This window comes from Urtica dioica, chromosome 9 (genome assembly GCF_054948205.1).
Source record: "Urtica dioica subsp. dioica isolate 48M chromosome 9, U.dioica_male_clone48M_v1_H2, whole genome shotgun sequence".
Classification (NCBI taxonomy): Eukaryota; Viridiplantae; Streptophyta; class Magnoliopsida; order Rosales; family Urticaceae; genus Urtica; species Urtica dioica.
In genome coordinates, this window is record NC_142764.1 from 27,931,504 (window position 1) to 27,954,804 (window position 23,301).

At 37.8% G+C, this 23,301-nt stretch overlaps 4 protein-coding genes across 7 annotated transcripts; 1 reads left to right on the top strand and 3 right to left on the bottom strand.

Moving 5' to 3' along the window:
• Nucleotides 1-3,715: 3,715 nt before the first annotated feature.
• On the bottom strand, nt 3,716-8,791 carry LOC149386489 (mitogen-activated protein kinase 9-like). Of its 4 annotated transcripts, none has more exons than XM_089626094.1 (11): nt 8,539-8,764; nt 7,440-7,869; nt 6,599-6,726; nt 6,452-6,511; nt 6,096-6,245; nt 5,852-6,007; nt 5,624-5,761; nt 5,449-5,522; nt 4,488-4,592; nt 4,143-4,387; nt 3,716-4,061 (listed from the first exon to the last, which is right to left on the bottom strand). In XM_089626094.1, exons 2-10 carry the CDS (start codon nt 7,843-7,845, stop codon nt 4,153-4,155), a joined length of 1,452 nt encoding a protein of 483 aa, XP_089482220.1. In that variant the 5' UTR covers nt 7,846-7,869; nt 8,539-8,764; the 3' UTR covers nt 3,716-4,061; nt 4,143-4,152. The 4 variants fall into 4 exon arrangements, with proteins under 4 accessions (XP_089482220.1, XP_089482218.1, XP_089482219.1 ...); XM_089626092.1 differs by having other exon boundaries at nt 3,716-4,047; nt 8,539-8,756; XM_089626093.1 differs by having other exon boundaries at nt 3,716-4,047; nt 7,440-7,848; nt 8,539-8,755.
• Nucleotides 8,792-10,021: 1,230 nt separating this feature from the next.
• Nucleotides 10,022-13,152, bottom strand: LOC149386490 (uncharacterized). Its single transcript, XM_089626090.1, has 4 exons — nt 12,704-13,152; nt 11,903-12,277; nt 11,367-11,780; nt 10,022-11,261 (listed from the first exon to the last, which is right to left on the bottom strand). The coding sequence occupies exons 1-4, from the start codon at nt 12,926-12,928 to the stop codon at nt 10,278-10,280; spliced, it is 1,998 nt and encodes a 665-aa protein (XP_089482216.1). The 5' UTR covers nt 12,929-13,152; the 3' UTR covers nt 10,022-10,277.
• Nucleotides 13,153-15,423: 2,271 nt separating this feature from the next.
• LOC149386491 (pentatricopeptide repeat-containing protein At4g18975, chloroplastic-like) lies at nt 15,424-17,146 on the top strand (the record flags this gene model as incomplete). Its single annotated transcript, XM_089626521.1, has 7 exons — nt 15,424-15,446; nt 15,527-15,572; nt 15,697-15,788; nt 15,866-15,962; nt 16,072-16,215; nt 16,352-16,564; nt 16,670-17,146. Coding segments are annotated over 7 exons (825 nt in total), but the record flags the coding sequence as incomplete, so codon positions are not given.
• Nucleotides 17,122-21,699, bottom strand: LOC149386492 (subtilase family protein). Its single transcript, XM_089627094.1, has 9 exons — nt 21,549-21,699; nt 21,268-21,463; nt 20,957-21,178; nt 20,546-20,657; nt 19,130-19,691; nt 18,531-18,631; nt 18,068-18,425; nt 17,780-17,993; nt 17,122-17,691 (listed from the first exon to the last, which is right to left on the bottom strand). The coding sequence occupies exons 1-9, from the start codon at nt 21,618-21,620 to the stop codon at nt 17,147-17,149; spliced, it is 2,382 nt and encodes a 793-aa protein (XP_089483220.1). The 5' UTR covers nt 21,621-21,699; the 3' UTR covers nt 17,122-17,146.
• Between the last annotated feature and the right edge of the window lie 1,602 nt (nt 21,700-23,301).

Below are 23,301 nucleotides of genomic sequence, written 5' to 3' on the forward strand. Positions count from 1 at the left end.
ACTCCAAAATATAACAAAGTAAATTGAAATTATCAATGGTCATGCATATACCAAAAAAAAAAAAAAAACCGCGTATATATCTTTGATTATATACCAACTGTTGATAAAGAAATGTATTAGTAGCGTGTTCAATTTCTCCTAAAGAGGATAAAAAAAAAAACTCAAAACAAATTAATGGAATTGAATTGACTGCGATATTTATTGGAGTGGTGATATAAAATAGTACGGAACTAAGTAAGAAGTCAAAAGTCCATATTTAAATATAAAAAAAATAAAAAAAAAAATAAAAAAAAAAAGCCAAGCTGAGACTAAGCCTAGCCGAGAGTAATGACGGTTGTGTGATGATTAGGTAAAAACAAAAAAAAGCTTTCGTGTAAAAGCTATTCTTTCGTCGTCCAGCTCGGCTTATCTGACGGGTTGAAATCAATCTGAGAGAATATGGTCCCACTTGATTTTATCCAAAAAAACAATGGCCCACAATAGGCCAGTGGAAGAGTGACACGTGGTTGGTGAAATCATCTGCCTACACCACACACAGAGCGCAGAATCTTTCAGTAATTTTTGTATCTAATCCTCTCTTCTCCTTCACTGCCTCGTCATCTCTCTCTCTCATATACGTTTCTTTTTCGTTATTGTTTTCTTATATAATTCGATTAATTATTGCGAAGAAATTCAGCTAGAATTGGATTAAATATTACACCATAGTTAAGAAATTGGATAAGATATAACCAAAGACAGGCTGAAATTTCGTTTTTATAGTGCTTAACATGAGAAAATATAATTTATTTACTACGTCTGAAGACAAAACTAACTAAGAAAACCATAATTCATAGTCAATCACTACATACAGAAGCACTTCTTTAACTAGGAAAAACCCTATTTGCCCTTCTTGTTCATGTCTCTCATTTCTCCAGGTGAAGAACACGAAGATCAACTTTCGATAGAGGCAAAAATGAGAAGTGGAAGTTCATGATCACCTCTCAGTCCTCGTACGATTATATAGTTTGGCTATGATCAAACTACGTACGTACTGTTCTAGATTCAAATACGGCATTAATAATATTATTAATCATATTTAACTAAATATCTTTTTAGTTCAGTCTCTTTTGTACAGCATACACGTGTGACAATTTTATTTTCCAACTAGATAGGTATCAAATTCCGAAAAAAAAGATAGGTATCAAATATAATCAGCTTCATACATCTTTTTTTACAAAACAAAACATATATGTTCAAGAAAGTATGATGTATCTCATTATCGAGTGCGATCTTTTTTTCTCTCTTTCTTGAATTTGATGAGAAGTAACTCGTTCTCAGTTCCTTTAAATAGAAAAAAGGATAATTGTCTTTTATTCGAGCCTTTCTAGGTTCATTTGAATTTAATTGAATTACGTCTAGGAGATGTCGTGTATCATTATAGTAGCTTATACAGAATTGTTCATGTACTATATCACGTTATGACGAACATTTCAAGACCACGGATAATTGAGAGAAAAGACAAACTAGAGAAGCAAACAAAATACGAAGTCATTCATTCAAAATAGTAGGAAGATATCAGAGTAAGGACACGAAGGTGTAATTCCAATTTAAAACTACAACTTTTTTTTTTGGAAGACTTTGCATTGATTTGGCTACTTGACGCAAATGTACTCTTTTTACTGAAAACGACTAAGAATATTATCCATCTACACATTACATTTATTTTCCGTTGGGTTATATACAACACCAATATATATATATATATATATATATATATATATATATATATATATATAATATTATTTTCGCGCGCGTGTAAATTAGTTGAACTTCAGTTAATTTTTAATTGTAATGCTAACCTTATTACTAAAGATCTGGTATGATTTTTTTTTTTAATCATACAAAATGTTAAGAAAATGGATCAGAATCGCTAGGAAAACATAGCATCAACTTTTAACGGATTGATTTATAAAAAAAATGGTTGTTGGTTCCAATTCAGTTACAATACTAGTTTTACACAGGTATTTATATAATATTGATCTAAAAACGGAGGAACACGTAAAATGAAATAATAGTATTGAAAATATAATTTTTTTTCTTCTTCTAATTATAAGATCAAATTTGAACGAATGTTAAGTACAAATATAAAAGAAGAAAGAAATAAAAGTAATATACTCTAGAGACTAGAGTATACATACTTATTCAATAATTTGACATGTGCTTTAGTTGAGTTGTTTTATTAATTATTTGATTGGTGAGTTATAAAAATAATGTTAGGGGTCATCAAGGAGAGAGAGAGAGAGAGAGAGAGAGAGAGAGAGAGAGAGAGAGAGAGAGAGAGAGAGACTAATATATATAAAAAAAAAGATTTAAAAAATACAATTAAATGAGTTCATAATTCTATTAACGGTTATTGCAAATGGGAGGCCTATATATCAAACAATCACATGTCTAATAGTGATTCATGCAGCCATAAAAAAAAATCTGGAAATAACTTTGCTACTTACTATATACATGTTATGGATGTATACCAAAATCACATTGTGTCAATCTCATCCGAACCCAAATTGAAGTACGTAACGAGTTCATCCATCTTTTTGAGTGGTATCGGCCGACCCAACCCTCTACGTAAGGTATCGCATCTCGTTTCTGAAATGTACCTCTACAATATGCAACCATTAGCCTAAAATTATATATCTTCAAAGCCTAATAAGGTGTGTTAATTTATGCACAACATGCTTAAATCGCTGGTTTGGCTGAAAATGTGCATGCTTGTCGAGCCTCACAGTCACATTAATATCAATGGCTTTAGTGACGCCGGTTTATAGATTGGACTCTAATGATCGACGTACATTCTAAATTTGTCTATGTATTCTAAATTTCAAGTATTATTGCTGTGGTTATCTTTGAGGCAACTTGGGTCAAGGGATCATCTTGTACTCATATTGAGTTTATGTGTTAGTCAACTTTTTCTCTCTTGATCTCTTGCTCTTAGCTGTTGAATTCTATTGAGAAAATAATATATAGTACTAAAATTATTTCTTGAGATTTAAGGGATTTATGATTGTATCAGCTCGTGGATGTAAATTCGACGTAATGTAGTATCGTTGATTCGAGATTGTTGACCTTTTTCCTAGATTAACAAAATAACTTTAAATGTAGTAGGCTTTTGTTCATTGGAGAGCTCTTTTGTTTACTAATATTGTTATTCTTTTCGTAGAGTTACGGTGATACAGATATACAAATATTTGGCTCACATACCGATGGTGTTTAGTGTTATATCTGACATTGTAATTAATAATTGTGTGATACATGTGATAGTTGATTGCAATTTTAAAAAAGAAGTTAAGGGTAAAGACAACGCAATAATAAATTAGGGGACCACAAACATTAGGCAGAACTTGTTTGTAGTTCGCTGATAATTTTGACAGTGATTTTTTCCTCTTATGTCCAAAGTGATATCCAAGTATCATCTATGCTATATATGACTTATAACGCAACGAGTATAGTGGAGTTTAGACTTTAGACACTGCTAAAACACGTTCTTTTCCGTTCCAAGCAATATAAAAAACGTTCCTTCTAACCAGAAAGTGTGTTTCATGAATCTTGTTAAATATTTAGAGCTTTTCTTTCATAATTAACTCTCTTATCCTTCAAACTCCAGTAAGAGATTGAAATACAGGATCTATTAGCACGCCAAAGGCCAAGATCCATTACACGCCTAGCCACACCAAGATTTACCAACAAGAAATAACTCTTTTAAGATATTTCAGGTACAGATACATAGGTTTGGAAATCGAGTCAAGTTACAACGAATACTAAAATTATGCGTCCATTTTCATCATCATCATCATCAATGTTTTAGTTGCCCACACATTATGGGCTAGGTTTGTAAAGACAGGGATATGAGTAACACAGATCAGTACAGACAATCACAAACAGACATCACAGTTGTAAGTACCGTGCCGAGCAAGTTATTGGCCCAGAGGACAAGTTGAAGATAACATACACTATTATTATCCAAATAAAAGTACTAGGCGATCTGAAATCCAGAACTTTGCTTTTTTCCTGCAAGGACATACCTAAAGTGAGTGTATGAATCGCAGATAATAACAGCGATATTGCACCAAAAAAATCCCAAAGAAATACAGATCAGAACGAACCTGGATATCATCAATGAGTATCTGCAACGCACTTGGAAGCGCTCATGCTATCACTTCTATACAAGGTACGAGGACTACAGTTCGGTTTGGTGTACCCATTTTGGAAAACGGGCGGGTATTTGTACTTGGGCTCCACTTTTTCTGGCTCAGCCGGGCTCGGGATGATAGCCGCACGGCCAAGTGAACCCGATAAGTTCTTTTTTATCTCGCTCTCATCCTCGTCTTTGGGCTCGTAGATTCGTTCCCTGAGAGAATAAATAAATAAATAACGCAGCAAGCTTAGATTACATAATCCGATAGTAGATTACTAATTTACCCTTCCTTCCAGGTCTAACTAGCTATTACCTGGGCAACGAGCACGCGTGTTTCCTCTGAGGCGGACTGCTTCTTTCGCCCTTGCAATAATGCTCCTCCAGATGGGCAAATTGTTGCTTGAACTGATCGATACCGCTGAGTTGGAATACAGTTTTGTTAGATTATGTATTAACATTCGGGAAAAAAATTTAATTAAAATGGGGTTTGTTAGATTATTCTAAGAAATGCATTTGTCAGATGACAAGTTGAGACTATTGCATAAATGCAAGAAGAGATTGTGATTCTCTTTTAACTTATACGTTGACGTGAAGCTTAAAGTTTTCTCTCCCCTACTAAAGGGATGGGCTCTAGATAGGAACCGGGATAGTTGCGATGATGTTCGAGAGCACCACCATTCCAATCATGAATACAAAAAGCTGAAGGAAACTAAAAGTAAAAACCTTCATAAACAACAGTTATAGATACAATGACCTATTTATACTAAACACATGATTACTTAATTGAAATTACTAACTTACCAATTCCTAATTCTACAAGTCAACACCATTTATACTCCTATATAACAGCTTTTAGTTCAAGTAGCACTTTCGTCTTTCAACCATCACATTTCTTGTACTTACAAAAAAAAGGAAGTAATTAAACTATAATCTCACTTTCAAAACACTAAACACAAGTTATACAACTTTAGGTTTTTAGGGTTAAAATTACCTATTGTAGATATTTAGCATTACAAGTTATTTAAGCTTCTAAATACATTTATAGTTCTTTAGGTGTCGGAGTCAATTGCTAAGGGTACTTTTGCTTTCTTAATCAGTTCAATGACCAAAATGCTACTCGAAACATTGTTCTGGGACTATTTGTGCTAAAAAGCCAAAGGGATAAGATTATAACTCAATACACTCACATACGAAAGTTCACATGCGCCCATAAACACGATCTCGGTACATACAAAGTATGTCGATATTTAATATTCAAAAGAAACCTGGCTGACCTTGGATACAAGAAACCACTGTGATCGGAGCCTTGAATGTGCTCCATCAGCATCTTTGGGTGATACTCTAATATCTGCATATTTCATAACATAAGCATATGGAATAACAAGACAAGAAGTGAAAAAAAATAAGTAACAAAAATAAATCTCAGCCACGACTCACGCTCACGCATACCTCTCTGTATATCAGCTCTCTAACATCATCTTTTGTTATTCTCCTTCTCTCAAAGTCAAACTCAAGCTTTGAGATAGGCTGTCTCGACGGTTCCTCCGCCAAATTCGCCAATCCGTAAAAATATGGATCAGCCAAAGCCTGTAACGAGAAATCTCTTTCATCAAGTGGTTGAACAAGATACAAATAACAAAGCTTCCTTTTAACTGTTTTTGCAAAAACCTTACTTACCTCTTCAGCAGAAGGGCGGTCTAGAGGATCAAATGCAAGCATGCGCTCCAGTAAACGGAGCGCCAGAGGATCGGCGTTCGGGAGTTTCTGTGACAAAGGGATTGGTTGTTTTGACCTCATGGTGTTCAGAAACCTTTTGGCTTTTTCGTTCCGGATCTGCAAAAAAAAGATGTTGTGATCATCAAATGACACGTGTGACTTGAACAAAGTATTACTCGGGTAAGAAAAACAAACACAAACAAACCCGAGCAATTGATTCATCGGAAGGGCTTCCGAGCACATCAGTAATTAGTTCCAATTGATTCACCACATTTTTCCCAGGGAACAATGGTTTACCAGTCAGCATTTCGGCAAATATGCATCCAATGCTCCAAATATCAATAGCGGGAGTGTACTGCAATACACAGTTTATACATATTATACGCAAAAATCCTCGTATCATACAAATTTAGTAAGCCAAGATAAATGCACTGACACAAACAAACCCAAACAGAACCAGAAGGGACTAATGTCATGCGATTTAAAAAAATGGCATTGTATCAAAGTACTCAATCGTTTTTAAATAAACTAATACAGATTAAATATGTTTCATATGATTACCTTGGAGAAGAAAGAACCACAGAGTTCAGGTGCACGGTACCATCGAGTTGCCACGTAATCCTTCGAGAACATAAATTATTCAGCTTGAGATTAAAACATAAAAACAAGGAAAAAAAGAAAAATAAAATCTTGTAGAAAGAGTCATACAGTCCAGAAGACAGTCGAAGGAGCATCGTTGAACGCTGCACGGGCTAGACCGAAATCGCAAATCTTCAGCTTGCAATCAGCATTCGCAAGGATGTTCTTCGGCTTCAGATCCCGATGGAACACATTAGCTGCAAAAAACCGATCAACACGAAAGCGTAGTAAAAACAAGTTCAGCTTTTGAGATCACTATGTCAACAATTATAGCCAACGTTTAAATCACATCTGATAAAAATAGAAAAATATAACGGAATAGGTCACTAGAAACGTTAACATTCCTATTTAGCCAACGTTTCAAATATAGCCACTGAACCTGACGTGGCAAAGTTAATGGGTATTTGGAAAAAATTAAAAGAACGTTGGCTATTTATCAAAATTTAAGTTTGTACGAGGCTAGTTAGCTACAAAACCCATGAAAATAATTTAACACAAACGGAATATTGATTCACAAGTTGTAATCCAAAGGGGTTGACGACGGTATCTTTAACACTCCATATAAAACACCGACTAGGCCACTTGAAACGTTAACATTGCTATTTAGCCAACGTTTCAAATATATCCACTGAATCTGACGTAGCAAAGTTAATTTATGTTATATTTTGGATATTTGTATACCATTAATTTCTGGTTATTGGCTATTTTGCAAAAGTAACAGAACATTGGCTGTTTATCAAAATATAAGCTTTTACGTGGCTAGTCAGCTACAGAACCCGTAAAAATAATTTAACACAAACGGAATATTGATTCACAAGCTGTAATCCAGAGGGGTCGACGAGGGCATCTTTAATACTAAATAAATTACCAATAAAAAAAAAAAAGCGAGAGAGCGAATAAAATTGCTGACCGGTGTGGATGTACTTGAGGGCACGGAGGAGCTGGTAAAGGAAGAACTGATAGTGCTCGGGGGTGAGATCGTCGTTGGCCTTGATGACGTGGTGGAGATCGGACTCCATGAGCTCGAAGACGACGTAGATGTCCTTGAACTCCCTCCGGCACGGCGGAAGCATGATGTGCTTGATCTCCACGATGTCCTGGTGCTTCAGCATCCTCAGAAGCTTGATCTCCCTCAGGATCCGAGTCGCGTCCGAAACGTGCTCGAAAACGTCGTTGATCTTCTTGATCGCAACTCTCTCCCCCGAGTGCGTGTCGATCGCCGACGCAACCACGCCGTAGCTCCCTTTTCCGACAACCTCTTGGATGTCGTACTGGTTCGCCTCGCCGTACTCCGTGAAGAACTCCTTGTCCAGCATTGTCTGAGTTGGTTTGAAACGAAGCTGTGTATAGTGATCAGTAACAACAATCCTTGGGAGAGAGAGATATATATATATACGTATACAGATAGTTTTATGTTCTATTTTTCCCAGGCACTGGTCTGACGAGAATATTCTTCTTTGTCATACATCACTAAACAAGAGCAAAGCCGTGGTGCAATACTACACCATAAATAAATCCGTGTGTTGAATTACCATGTGGAAGAGAAAAAAAACAAAAGGAAGGAAAGAAAGATGGGGGTTGTATTATTTGTGAAGGGCAATATTAATGAGAGGAGTGAAAGTGAAATCTCGAATCTCAACCCTTAAGACCGAATATAATATGACACAAATCGCCAATGTGATCAAAGATTCCAAAACCCCTAAACGTTAAATTAGAGGATATAATGAAAAAACTCCAATAAAAAAAGGAAAAAAAAAAATCAACCATATAACAAAGGAAAAACATAACTAGCTCTAGATGGGGAAAATAAAAACAATGTTCTTCCATTGTCACAAATCAGAACGCAAATCAGATAAGCACATCAAATACATACGCACTGATTGAAATCTTCGAAAAATAAAACAAGCAAAAAATAGGAGCTAAATGATACAGAAAACGAGCGAACAGAAAAAGAAATGAAACATAAACAAAAAAAAATTAAAAAAAATAAACTGAGATCTAGGAAGAACCTGGTGTGGTGTTTGGCAGCGAAGACAATGGTGAGACCGAGAGAGAAGATCTCGTTCTTCTTTGGCTCGCCACCAGTCTCCAGATGACTCACCAGATCGTACGAATCGATCAATACAATCATCTAATTACGCTTTCGCGTGTACCCATATTCAAATATATACGGTACGAACATTTCAATCCAATTCTTTATATATACATTACACACACAGCATAACAAATAATATATAATAATACATAAAAAAAGAATAGAAAAGTCAAAATGAGTTAATGATAATTCCAACAAACTTGTAAAGGAAATTACGAGCCTGCCACGGAAAATTGATTTCGGAGAGGTATGGTGATGAAAAGGACACGACTTGAAATTAAATAATGGGAATAAAATAATTGGAGCTCAATAGCCTCGAAGTGCGAGCCTTATCTCTTTGTCGCCGACTGAAGATCGAAGTAAGTTCAAAGAATAAAGTTTACGCATGGATTCTTGATTCTTCTTCGGACGGAGTGGTGACGAGGTTCCACGATAAGGAGTATATGGTTTTGATCTTTTGCGGGTGTAGGATTTGGTAGCGTAGGAGGCCCCGCACTGAATCTATTCCCGAGAAACTGGTAAGACTTTTAGCGTCAGTCGTTTTCCAGTGTTTTTGTCGTTTTGTGCGTCATACTGTTTTTCTTTATTCGGGCGCTTTTTGTTTTCTTTGTTCCGCGTTAGTCTTATTAAATTGAGAAAATAACACATTTATATTATTTATACTCTGTATTTTAGTTAAATGTCGAGTTTAACTTTCGATTTTCAAAAATTTCGAGTTTATACCCTCTGTTTAACTAAAATGACGAAATTATACCCTATGTTTAACTAAAATGACGAAATTATACCCTGAAATGAATAACAGCATCACAAATCTCCCTTTCATTGATATTAACTATTATATAAGAAAAACCGAATCAAATCTAAATGAGTACCCTAACTTCCAAATTCTCAATTTTAAAATAAAAATAATCTTAAATTGAAATTAAATAATAAAAATCATATATCCTAAGAAATAACTTCATTCCGTGTTCGAATTGTAACTCTAAATCCTGGATTTTCTGTTCGAATATGCGATTTTGATGACTATCAATTATCGATGTTTATCCTTTTGCCTCTTTTTGTGTTCTTCACGATTAAGAGATTGTTGTTTATTTTTTAATTTTTAAATAAATTACATATATGTCGCGAATGAATAAAGATAATTAGTGTTTATATATAAATATTATAGTCAACGTCAATGAAAATTCAATAAAAAGAATATTCGTGACACTGTTGTCTATTTCAGGGTATAATTTCGTCATTTTAGTTAAACAGATGATATAATTTCATCATTTTAGTTAAACAGAGGGTATGAACTCGACATTTTTTAAAACCGAAAGTCAAACTCGACATTTCATTAAAATACAGGGTATAAATGTATTATTTTCCCTATTAAATTACTGCCATGAAATGAGAAGAAGAAAAAGATCTACACATTGTTTTTTTTTTTTTTTTTTTTATGTAATGATAAATAATTCAAAGAAGAAATTAGGGAGCCAAAAGCATTACTATTCCATACACCTTCGCGCCAAAAAGCTTGTAGCTTTACTGATTACAATAGATAGACAAACACATAACCACCAATACAATTACACACAGTTGTGCCAAAAACTAGATTAACAACTTTCTTTTTTCTTCTTTTCTCTAACCATAATTATTTATAGTTTAAGGAAGCTACAATCTGGTGTCTGAATCCTTTCCTCGGACTCTGCTTCTAAACCGGCCGTCCCACGGCCTGAAAACCACCATTTCCGTGCCTGCTTTCGGCTTTGATTTCGCCGGCCTGCCTTTGCCTTTGACTTTGGCTTTGTGGTCTTCGTGATCATCATCCGAGCCAGGCATGAAAACCGCCAAGGGCATCATCGCAATTTTCGGTACCTTCCTTGGCCTTCCTCGGCCTCTGCGTTCCACCGGCCGCGAAGCCGATGCCAGCTCAGCCTCAGCTTCTGGTTTGAGTTTCCTCGGCCTTCCTCGGCCATTGCGTTTCGGCGGCGGCAAAGCCAAGGGCATCGTCGCAGCTTCAGAGTTGACTTTGCGAGGCCTTCCTCTTTTCTTCCTCGGCAGATCGTCCGGCGGCTTCGAGACGGCCAAAGCAGTGTCGGGTTCAGGGTTTGGAGGATCGCCTCGAACTCGCGGGGGATCTTCCGAAAGCACTATCGACAATGTCAGTGTCGGTACGGACGACTCGGGAACGAGAGGCATTTGGGAATGGGATCGTAGTGTTCTTCGCGGAAGCGGTCGAGAGAGAGACGATTCCTTCTCCAAGCTCGTTTCAATTCCGCGACATAATTTGCTATTTTCTTGTTCTTGTTCTTGTTCTTCTTGATGTTTTGCCTGGTGAGTTGGCAGTGGCAGTTCATTTGTAACCAACTCAGCGCCGTGCCGGCTATACGATCGGAGCTTTCTCCGTTGAGTCTCAGCTGGGATGTTGGGTTTTCTCTGCTTCTTCGATTCTGCAGGTTTGACTCGCTGTTGACCTTCGCTGCTCGGCTCGGCTGCTTCTAATTGGAGCTGGTTCTCGGTGAGCTCGGTTTGTATGGAGCGTGGTTCGCTTTCCTCGGAGCTGATACAAAGTTGTTTTTCTTGTGCCACTTTCATTACTTCCTTCACACCTTCATTCACATTTGGAACTCGGTTGTCTGATTTCGTGTCGGCCCTCTGGATGATAACAAATATATAAAGATTAGTTATTCCAAATGACGTAAATTGACCTCTAACATGAAAAATAAATCTACAGCTACTTTAAAACAGAAGCATATATACCTTGGATTGATCTTCAATGGCTTCGATTACACCTTCGCTTTCCAAGACCATAAGTTGATTCTCTTCTTCTTGATGTTTTGCCTGGTGAGCTGGCAGTTCATCTGTAACCGAATCAGCGCTGTGCCAGCTATACGATCGGAGCTTTCTACGTTGAGTCTCAGCTTGGATGTTGGGCTTCCGTTGCTGCGAAATAGAGTGTTTCTTTGATTCCGCGGGTTTGACTTGCTGTTGACCTTTTCCGCTCGGCTCGGCTGCTTCTAATTGGAGCTGGTTCTCGCTGAAGTCGGTTTGTACTGTGTGCGCTTCGTTTTCCTCAGAGCCGATCGCAAGTGGTTTTGCTTGAGCCACTTCCATTACTTCCTTCACACCTTCATTCCGATTCCGAACCTGGTTGTCTGATTTCGTACCGATCCTCTACACGATAAAAAATAAAATAAAGAGTAGATATTCCAAATGAAGTAAATTGACCTCAATCATGAAAAAAGAATTCCAATGCTACTTTACACAATGGCCGTTAAAAACAGAAGCAAATATACCTTGGATTGATCTTCAACGGCTTCGATTACGCCTTCGTTTTCCAACACCATAAGTTGATTCTCTTCTACGGCGCTGTTTTTTCTTTTACTTTTACTCGGCCCGCCGATCCCGATTCCCCTTTCCTGACCCCTTTTCCTCTTCCCCGGCTTCGTTTTGAGCGCGCCATTATCGGCCTCGCTGTTAGTCAGAAGAATGTACAGCTCGTCCTCCGTACACGCGACCTCTCTTCTCTCGCAAAGAATCCTCAAATGGTGCTTCAGAATGGCCTCGTGTGCCAACGGCAAATTCTCGTACGTTTTCGCAATGAACGCCGATATACCGCTCTCACTTGTTCCTCCTTCCTCATTCAACTCCGATAAAGCACTATTTATCATCTGTTGGTCAACATATACTCATCAATTACAATCTCCTTTCTCTTCAAGTAAATAAAAAATAAAAAAATACATAGCAAAACTACCCAGGCTTGTTTTCCCGGAATTAAACAATATATCTTAACAAACAACAAACACCTTCACACCAATTCATAAAATACCTCTTAACATAAACCCCACATAAAAATAACAAAATAAAATTAAAAAGACACAAACTTTTAGCTCAATTTTCACAGTCTTGCATTTGGATACCCAATTTGCCTCGATACCCGCCAAAAGGCAATGTTTTCAATGACATGAAATTGGAATTCAGCAAGAAAAATATAGTAAAGATTCAGTCTTTAAATAAATAAATAAAAAAGGAACCAGCTTTTGCATGATGTCCCTAACCAAAAAAAAAAAAAACACGAAAATTGAAAAGATTGTTACCAAAGCGTAAGGAGGGTGTGTAGGGGTGTTAAGGGTAGGGAGAATATCGGAGAGCCGTTGATCGTCGAGCTTCAAGGAAGGGTTCGAAGAGGCCAACTGATTGGCGACTCTGTATCTGATATATCCTATTTCCATCTTTAGCTTTTGCTTCACGCTCTGTTTCGTCGGTTCTTTGCGCACTTCCACGCCTTCTTGCCTTCTTTTGCCTTCTTCTTCACCTTCCATTTTTTTTTTTATGTGGCTTTTGGTTTTAAGCGACCGTCAAGACTAAGTCTCGAGATTATGAGAATAAATGCAGTTCTGGTTTGCAAGTACAGGCATTGCTTGTCGCGTGTCCAGTTCATGTCGTTTTTCTTTTCCCTTTCTTTTCTTGTGAATAAAAATTAATTTATATATATTTTGAGGGAGTATACACGATATCGGAGTAAGGAGAATTATCCGGAATCTCGTGATCTTAATATTTTTTTAAGGAAACTAACATATATATATATATAATATCCGAATGAAAGGTAGAGAAATATCAAGTAGTTTGTATTTTTGTTTAATTAAAATGATAAAATTATATCCGGAAATAAATAATTGTGTTACAAATATTTTTATTTATTTATTAACTTTTCAATAATATTTGTTATGATATTTATTTGTGAACTACATTTACATTTACTCATTCGCGTCTTATAGCCTCATATATAATTTATTTAAAAAAAAAATAATAATAACGATACGTAAAATTTTAAATATCGTGAAAAACACAGACAAAGAAAATGATTAAAATTGACGTTCGAAAATCATCGAAATCACTGATTCGAGCATGAAATCTAAAAATCAAAATTGCATATTTGAGAGGTATGAATTCTTTTTAGTCTATTTTGATTTAGTTCGATTTCAAAATTAGGGATTATGAGTTTTTTATTTTATTTTTTATAAATAAATTAGATATGGGGTTATAAGGCGCAAATGAATAATGATAAAATGAGGTTTACATATAAATATCAAAGTCAATATTTTTTAAAGTCAAATGTTAAACTTGACATTTATGTCGTCATTTTCACAAGGTAAAAATAACGACCCCGAGAGCAAATTCGAGGAGACAAGCCCATGCATAAAGTCCAACCCCACAAGCAAAGTCATTTGGTCAAAACTCAAGTCAACCCTGACTCTTGCCTTCAACCTAAATCTCGACTTCAACTCGAGTTTTGCCTTCAATCTGACATTTGCCTTCAAGTCAAGGTTTGCCTTCAACTCAAGTTTTACCTTCAACTTGACTCTTGCCTTCAATCCGAGTTTTTCCGTCAACCTAACTTCTGCCTTCAACTTGAGCTTTGCCTTCAACTTATTTTGACCACAAAACAAGTTTTGCCTTCAACCTATTTTGGCCGCTAACCTGGTGCCACCAATCTTATGGCGCCACCAACCTGCCAACTAGATGAGACACTGCCAACTTGATGGTGCTGCCAACCTGCCAACTAGATGATGCCGCCAACTCCTCTAGCAATGATGCCGTCAACTCTAAGCTTCCTCTTCTATGTCTCAAAAACACTATAAATATCCATCTATTTCGCATTCTAGGGTAAGTTTTCTCAACTTGTTTAAACTCTACCAAAATCACTATGATTGTCTCTCTCTCTCTCTAGAAAACATAGAGACAAGTACAAATCGTTCACCAAGAACACAATACAACACGACTAATGTTAAAGACAATGGTTCAAGAGAGATTAAGGGTTGAAGACGGAGATTCATAAGAGGTTTCACGAGTTGAAGGGCAAGGCTTTGGAAAGAGACTCAAAGAAGCAAATACTCAAGAACTCGACGAAAAACGTGAAAGATTCCAAGACTCGAAAACTTGAGGATTCAAAAAACATGAAGAACATGACAAGAATAGTAAGCATGCGAAAGAGAGAAACACAAAGGAGAATAATTGACGAGGCGACAAGAAATGACGAGAAGAGAAAAACTTCATCACACCCAACTTATTTGCAATTATAGGATTCGGTCTTTAGATCGAACTACGTGACAGTTCTAAGTGTAAACTCAAAAACGCGGTTAACCGTGTTTATGAGCTATGGATTGTCAAAATTAAATTATAACGTTTAATGAGAATAGAACTAGTAAGTGAGAATATAACTAGTAAATATAAAGTTATAAGCACGAATTAAAAAGTATACATAGCATCCATGCGGGGACATGACAATAGAACTGGTTGTTAAAAAAAATGTATGAAAAAATAGATTACATCATATATGACTATGCTCACAGCATGTAAGAGAGGGAAAAAGATCTCGCTTCAATTCAATCAACATCTTTTTCACATAACCGTTTTTGCTACCAGTGAACTGATTTTCGATCCAATTTACGTTGCTCCCTCAGAATCCCAGCCCGTGAATAGAAAACCCCACAGGTTCATTCTTCTTCTCGTCCGAGCTTTCTTTTTCAATTCGTGGGCAACTTGGTTTCAAAGTCTAGATGGCCAAACGAAATACCTCCCAAGTGTTTGATCAAATGTCGCACAAAAATCTATCTCATCTATACTTAGTTCTCACTGAATTCAACCAAAGCGACAAATAAATGGAAGTTTTATTCTTGTTTTACTTGCTCTTTGTTTTCTGTTTTGTCGCCATAGAATGCCTATTTCTCATCTGAAGTGAAAGTTGTAATCTTTTCTCAGTGAGTTTTCCGTACAATGTTTGCAAGTTGTGCGAATTCAATCTCTTGCCAATAGCGTTATCTCCTCTATTCATATCAGGTTGGGTTTTGATTGAAATTGAGATAATTTGGTAACTGAGGATGGTCGAAAAAAAAAACTGACTTTTCATTGTGATTCAGGCGGTCAAGCTGTAAAATACCTGGGTTTGTTGTACTTGGAACAAAGGTGTGTACTTTTCCGAAGAAACATTTTAAATTTGCTTTTATTTTTCTTTTTTTTTTGCAAAAAACTGAACTTGTTGAACCAAGTAAAAGCTATTTTTTGGTGCTGTATTGTTCCCTTGATTTAGGAGAGATCTTTCCAAGACAAGTTGGTGAAAAGTGTCAAGTTCTCTAGGAAACCCAATAGCGAAGCATTAACTCGTTCAAATGCGATTCAGAAGTAGGTTGTTTTCCCTTTATATAAATAGTCATTGGATGGCCAAGTGCTCATCTTGATTTTGCTTACACTGAGTTTAGAAAAGCTGTAAAAAAGGCGGGAAAGAACGAGCACCACTTGTGGAAGAGAAAGGATTCAGCTGGGTCGGGACAGAAGGCGCTTAATCTTATTCGAATTGTGAGATTCTTTGAACATTATACTTTTTTTTTTCATGTCAACAGTTGCTTTTTCAGCTTCAAGCTTGTTATTTAGTTTCAGCTTCTTCTCTTACTTTACAAAACGGCAGATCGCTGATCTTCCGAATGAGAAAGAAGCCGTTTACGGGGCACTGAACAAATGGGTTGTTTGGGAGACCGAGTTCCCTCTGATTGCTGCTTCTAAGGCTTTGAGAATACTAAGGAAGAGAAGCCAGTGGACTCGAGTAATTCAAGTATGACATTGCATCACATATATATTTTTTTACTAAAAAGAGAGATTGTAATAATGCATCAGTGACTCAAAATATTTACAAGTACGAGTACTAAAAAAAAGTTGATCACAAACTTGCATTACTTGCTTTATCTGAGGTTGCTAAGTGGATGTTGAGCAAAGGCCAGGGAACAACGATGGGAACGTACGACACCCTTCTCATGGCATTTGATATGGATAAAAGGGTCGACGAAGCCGAGTCGCTGTGGAACATGATTTTGCACACGCACACGCGATCCATCTCAAAGAAGCTCTTTTCGAGGATGATCGCTTTGTACGACCACCATGACATGAACGATAAGATAATTGCGGTATATACAAACCAACATATATATATATATATATATATATATATATTGATATTTTTTGAGATGGGAGTTCTCAGCTTTTTGGCATGGTTCTGTTGAGGCGAACAGGTTTTTGCAGATATGGAGGAACTGAGCGTTCGCCCGGACGAAGACACAGTGTGGCGAATCGCGCGTGCCTTTCGCGAGGTTGGCCAAGAAGAGAAGAGAAAACTCTTTTTAGAAAAATATCTGAGCAAATGGAAGTTCATTCACTTTAACGGGGAACGGGTCAGAGTGAAAAGGAATACGTTCTACAAAGACAACGCCGAAACCAACTAAGCTTGTCTCGTTTGTTTGTAAAGAGCTAGATTACAGGTAAATTCTAGAGAGGTCATAGCTTAGCGTTGTTAAATCTTTTTTTTAATATTCTGATTTCCATCTTGCTAAGAAGTTGAATGTTAATGGAGTAGCATCACGTGAATGGATATATTCATTATTCATCAAACGAACAGCCCGACGATTTTCGTGAAGGCTGTTCGCTATCACTTTCTTTCTTTCTAAATAGCTTCTGTGATCTAAAAAGCTAAGAAACATAAAAAAAAATAACTATGCTAGAGAAGAAACTACAATGGGGCTTCGAACAACATGGTGTCCGTCGGTCCAGGTAAACCAACCGAAAGCATACTGTTCTCCACCGAGCTTCTTGCCTGGTGATGTCACGTTTGTTGCTCTGATCGTTATCTTGAAGCTCTTCTTTTCGCCGACGCGGAGGAAGGATAGCATGCTCGGTTTCGCTTGCACCGAGAAACCCATCGGAGCGTTGGAAGAGAAGAAGTAAACGCTCTTCGCTTTTCCCACGTTTGTTACGGTCCTCTTGACGACCGCGGTGCCGTTGATCCTCGAGACGGAGACGGAAGGGTAGTTGAGGTTGACCGGCGTGGGAGGCGACGCGTGGCACTTGAAAGCCGGGTCGGGATTTTTGATCCCGATGCTGCACAAGTATCGGAGGTAGTCGTTATACGAGGCGTCGTAGACGAGCCCCGGGTCGGCCGCCTTCGAGGGTTGGAAATGGCCTGCCCCGAAGGAGAACGAGTTCGCCGGACCGCCCGACGAATCGGTGATAGGCTTTCCCATGTTGTTTGTCAACCCGGCTGCAATTCAATTCACAGACAATGGTATAAAGACTTAAAATCATGTCAAAATATTTTTTTGTTGTTGTATTGGCTCGGGTTTAATCACCTGTGGTCATGATAGCGGATCGGATTGCGGCGCTGCTCCAAGTTGGATGGATGGCGCGGAGGAGAGCGACCGTGGCAGCAATGTGAGGGCAAGACATGGAAGTCCCCGAGAGAATGTTGTACTGAACGGTCCGAGGGTCTTCAGAGAGCTTTGTGGGCGAATCTCCCCCGGTCCAAGCCGCCAATATGTTCAGTCCGGGGGCGGTGATATCAGGCTGGAGAAAAAAAAGCTCAAAAAGTCAACGGAAAAAAACTCGATATAGTTTAAAAGTATTTGATTTTATAGTACCTTGAGGATGTTTGGGTCAACGATATTTGGACCCCTACTGGTGAATCCCGCCATGAAAGGCGCGGGCTTGGTGTGCAACACGGTCTTCGCCGGCACGATGTTCGCGGTCGGGTTTGCGGTGGAGTTGATGTAGGCAAACACTTTTAGGCCATCGGTGTAAGTGATCGAGGTGGCGGGAAGGAAGTGTGGGTCGCAAGGCACCTCGGAGCCGCCCTCCGGGGTGTTGACGAGCACGTAACCGACTCCCCCAACAGTCTTCACCACGAGTCCTTTCCCGACTCTCGTGTTGTTGCCTCTCATGCACAACACTATCTTCCCCTTCGCCTTCTCCGGTGATAGCGTGTCGGGAAGGCAAACCCTGCATGTAATCACAAGTAACCGAGAGAGAGTTCATACATTGCTCGAACCAAAAATAGAATACGAAATATTCGAGACAAGCATTGTTGTTATAATGCAGTCTTACTTTGCCGAGTCTATTGGCACACCGGGTTTGGCTAAGTCCGCTGCGTAAGCCAATGGGTACATCTTTTTTTGGTCAAGCTTGCTCGGCGTCACTGTTTGCCCCTGAATAATATCAAAGCTGAATGAGGAGACTGAGATGCCATAATTGTATGTGTACGTGTAGGTGTATCCCTTAGTCTCGTGTTTAGTCAGCCTATGTAGTTTTTTTTTGCCCCACATATATAGAGGCTAGAACCCATGATCTCTTGAATAATACCTTCTTCAAGTTCAATACTTCAAAACCAAAACTTGTTTAAAAAAAAAAATAGGAAATTAGCCAACTTAAACGTTTGACATTGATAAATAGCCAACGTTTGATAAATCTTAGGTAAATAGCGTCATTTTCATACGTAAATTTTAGGTAAATAGTCAATGTATGGTATATGAAAGTGACTATTTACCTAAGATTTATGTCTGATAAGTGGCTATTTACTTAAGATTTACCAAACGTTGGCTATTTAGCAATGTCAAACGTTTAAGATGGTTATTTTTCTAATGGACCTTTTTTTTTATGACAAGTTTGTCATAAAATGGTTTAATTTATGACAAGTTTGTTCATACCTCGACGCGGAGACCGTTTCCGAGGACAAGGGGGGCGACGAACTGGCGGTCGACGCTGCTGGCGCCGACAGTGATGATCCACGGGGCCGGGTTGGAGAGCGTGGAGGCGCGGGGCCCGTTGTTCCCGGCGCTGGCGGCGACGACGACGTTCCTCTTGAGGGCGTGGAGCGCTCCGATGGCGATCCCATCATCGGCGTACCCGACGGGGTCGTTGGTCCCGATGGAGATGCTGATGACGTGGACCCCGTCCGCCACGGCGTCGTCCATCGCCGCCAGCATGTCCTCCATGAAGCACGTGTTCCCGTCCGCCTTCGACTTCCCCGGCTTCGCCCAGCACACCTTGTAGATCGCCAGCCTGGCAAGCGGGGCCCCGCCCGAGGCGGACCCCGCCGCGAACCCGCCTAGAGCCGAGGCCTTATCGACTACCCGCCCGCCCACCGTGGACGCCGTGTGGGTCCCGTGCCCGTCCTTGTCCCTCGCCGATAGATAGTCCTCGGTCTTGTTTAGTGCTCCGTAGAATGCCTCAAACCCCTTGATGTAGTATCTCGCTCCTATCACCTTCCTGTACACGTCACCACACAAGTAATTTGATGATTCATCACTGAAATAGTTTCTGATCAAGCAACATGTTACTATTTTGAGCAACAGAGACGTATGTCGCCAATCAGTATCATGAAAACAAGATCTTGTATTGCTCTTATTCTCTTGTGGAATATTTGAATTTAATAGTAAATTGCTTTCATTTCCGAGTAGGATGATTTAACAAGTTGGTGGTGAATTATTTTTCTAAGTTTAGACTAGTCGTCCAATCACGAGCACATACACAGACTATTGTTGGGTCCAATCGAAGAGAAAAATTACATATGATTCCAAGTAAATTGGCCAGAAAATGGTTCTCCAAACAAATTAAATATGACAAATATGTTTCCGCTGTCAATATGATGGATAAGGATTGGCACAAAAAAAGCAATATTCTCTTGTCATTTTCTTCAAGCGGTGGGTATATGTTCAGCTCCAAGAAAAAAAAAATTGACGTTCCAACAAGTAACGATGCACATGCATCAGCGTCTTATTAGTCCCAAAAAGAATAATTCCCTTCATTAAAAGACCAATAAACAAACGCAGACACAAAAGGCAAAAAAATTATCTATATATACCATTGAACATGCATTAAATTCTCTCCGCACTATGTATTAACATGCATGAACAAATTTTTATTTTAGTATGTACGTAAATAAAAATCTCATTTCCCAGCCAGAAAAAAAAAAACGACCTCATCACGTGTAAAATTCTTCATAAAGGGGAACATTTAGAGCCATAGATTGCAGAAATGGTTATTTGAGTAATTTCATGTCATATATACCAAAGATAAAAAAAAAAAAAAAAAAAAAAAAAAAAAAAAACTAATTTGTTTACCTATTACAGTGGGATGAATTAAAATAATCCCCAGTTTGACAAATTCCTTTCCATGATTTGGGAATGGGTCCCATTCCTTTGTCGCTAAAGCTCTTTGATTCTGGCCACACACCTGATATCAATACACCAGTGAGAGACCTTTGTAATTAAGCTCTCCTTCTATAATAATACAACAACAATATATATATATATATATATATATATATATATATATATATGTATGTATATGATCACATGCAAATAAATCCACCAAAGTCACATGTGAAACAGGCCATAAAACAACAAAAACTCTCATGACACAGCACAGACCTACATATGTATATATATATAGATATTCACATTATACGTGACAACTTTGAGATAATATAATCAATCTGATTAATCAGTTTCCCCAGATAACTAATCAATTACCACTGTCCAAAACGCCAACAATCACATCTTTCCCGTAACCAGCTTTCTGAAGAAAATCCGATCGTGGCGTTTTGAGCAACTTGTCCCTGGAGCCGCCACGTGTCCCCCTTCTTCGGAGTCGACCCTCGTCCTCTTCGAGCCCCGAAAACTCCCACGACCTCGTCGTGTGCATCGAGTACTTGTCTGGGTCGCTCCTCATCACCGACACCACGTCACCGCGTTCTGTTATTAACAAACGTAATCATAACTTCTTCATTTTTTTTTCTCTTCATGCTCTTGTGATGTAATGTATATATGTTTATGTAATATACCGGATAACATGGCGGCTTGTTCCGGCGAGAGAACAGCGGCGAAGCCATTGAAGCTGTGCTTGTAGCTGTAGAGAAGAGAGCCTCTCGCGTCATCCTCGTTCTCACCATTCACTGACATCAAATAAGAGTGGTGACTATCTTGTACAGCCTGTAACGCCGTTTCTCCGCTATTCTCTCCCAGGTATACTATATAAACCTATATAGATATATGCGTACATGTACACAGTTATGAATCCCACGTCGAAAGAGAATAAGAATCAGCAATCGTCATGGTTACGAACCTGTTTCTCCGAGCATAGGGCTAAGAGAGGAAGGAGAAGAACAAGAAGCGGAATAGCGGATAATTTATTCATTATTGTGAATCTCCAGGCGAGATATATTTCTCGTCTTTTCTCTTATTGATGAAGACGAATGGTGATGATTGAGGTCCGATATCTTTTTGCGGTTTCTGAAGTGATATAGTGGAGGTATTTATAATTGCAGGGTTTGGAATCTTAATTTAACTGGAATTATTTTTGGGGTATCTAAAAGTTGACTGTTTTCGTTATATGTGGAAGCCAAGCCAAGGTGTGTCAATCTATCAATAGTGGTTTGTTGGGACCTACACAAAAGTCGTGACTGATATATACATATATATGCATATATGTAAATCTATACGGATCTCTTCTATTTTTTGGTAAGTCTTAATAAGTTGTTTTTTCTTTTATAGTTCGGCAGTCAAAACCGGTAATTATATAGCCAGTGTATATACAGCGTGGACATGGTTTCTTTCTTTATAAGCGGGACTCATTAGTTGGGATACCAAAGATTCCTTCAATTTCGCCTCTTTTATTACGTAATAATTTCTTTTATAATTGATGATCTTTTTATTATTTGTTATTATTATTATTAATTTTTTTTTAACAATGGCCAGGATTGGTTAGTTGCAGCAAAAGCTGCCCAGATTGAGGGTTTAAATTTCAAAAAGGAAAAAAAGAATGCCCGTTGACATCTGGTTTTTCGTCTAAAAATGGAAAAGCTTGCCTTATTGGATCGGCCAATGATTTAGCGTTTCAATGCTCTCTGCCCATTGCCTAAATATATTGCATATATAGGGATAAAAAAAAGTTTCCAGAGAAACTGGCAGTACTAATTAGAATTCATTTGATTGGAAAGACTAAATAGTCATTAATTTGTTGATAGGATATGGCTATATATCTACATTGAATTCCTCGGATTTGTAGTTAAAACTTAAGAGAGCACATTAAGTCCTAAAATCACTCTAGTTAAATATTTGGATATCTCATAACAATGGAAAAAGGTGAGCCTGTAAGTAGATAAAAATAAAGTACATTGAATATTTTATAACAGACATTTACCCAAGAATAAAGTAGTTTATAACTGTATTACGGTCAATGAGGATCTTGTCGTTAAAACTAATTTATGTAGTTGCAATTTTCTTGGATATTCTTGTTCTTCAACACATTACACATTTAGGGATCCTCAGTTCAAATGATTAAACTGTTGTAATTTTTTTTTTAAATATACATTTTTACACACTATGATAACATGAATCGTGTATATTGTACCAAATATATATGGGCTTAAATGGACCACGCAGATTCAAGGCGTGCGTTCGGACATGATTCATTAGCCTTACTTCCAACTTGTTAACAATATGTTTCGTGCGTGTCAAGTTTCCTACTATTTTACATATATCTAATATATAGTCACATTTCGCAGACCCATTTTTATTCCCATGCTCACAACTTGATTTGTTTGTTAAAGCACTGATGTCATCCTTTTATGCCATGTATTATATCTTATAGTTGCTACATAACAAAGTTCTTAGAATACCAAAGTTTTAATATATCGCAAGACCATATAGCACGTTCAAGTATTTGAAATGTGATCAAATTAGTATCCAAAATAATGATTAAGAAAAAAAAATCATATCTCTTTTGGATAAAAAAAAAAAATTAAAGCACTGTTACGCTATGGCACATGACTTATTAATTACCTAGTGCAACACGTTTCTTACAACCACTTGCTACG

What these genes read in the sequence shown, in the direction of transcription:
- LOC149386489 (XM_089626094.1), bottom strand. Translation starts at nt 7,845, where the DNA reads ATGCTGGACAAGGAGTTCTTCACGGAGTACGGCGAGGCGAACCAGTAC. An exon ending in CTTCGACTGTCTTCTGGACT is followed by an intron (nt 6,512 to 6,598) that starts GTATGACTCTTT and finishes ATGTTCTCGAAG; the next exon opens with GATTACGTGGCAACTCGATG. An exon ending in CCGATGAATCAATTGCTCGG is followed by an intron (nt 6,008 to 6,095) that starts GTTTGTTTGTGT and finishes TTTTTTTTGCAG; the next exon opens with ATCCGGAACGAAAAAGCCAA.
- LOC149386492 (XM_089627094.1), bottom strand. Translation starts at nt 21,620, where the DNA reads ATGAATAAATTATCCGCTATTCCGCTTCTTGTTCTTCTCCTTCCTCTC. An exon ending in CCCTATGCTCGGAGAAACAG is followed by an intron (nt 21,464 to 21,548) that starts GTTCGTAACCAT and finishes ATATCTATATAG; the next exon opens with GTTTATATAGTATACCTGGG. An exon ending in TTGACCCAAACATCCTCAAG is followed by an intron (nt 17,994 to 18,067) that starts GTACTATAAAAT and finishes TTTTTTCTCCAG; the next exon opens with CCTGATATCACCGCCCCCGG.
- LOC149386490 (XM_089626090.1), bottom strand. Translation starts at nt 12,928, where the DNA reads ATGGAAGGTGAAGAAGAAGGCAAAAGAAGGCAAGAAGGCGTGGAAGTG. An exon ending in CACACCCTCCTTACGCTTTG is followed by an intron (nt 12,278 to 12,703) that starts GTAACAATCTTT and finishes GTTGACCAACAG; the next exon opens with ATGATAAATAGTGCTTTATC. An exon ending in CCATTGAAGATCAATCCAAG is followed by an intron (nt 11,262 to 11,366) that starts GTATATATGCTT and finishes GTTATCATCCAG; the next exon opens with AGGGCCGACACGAAATCAGA.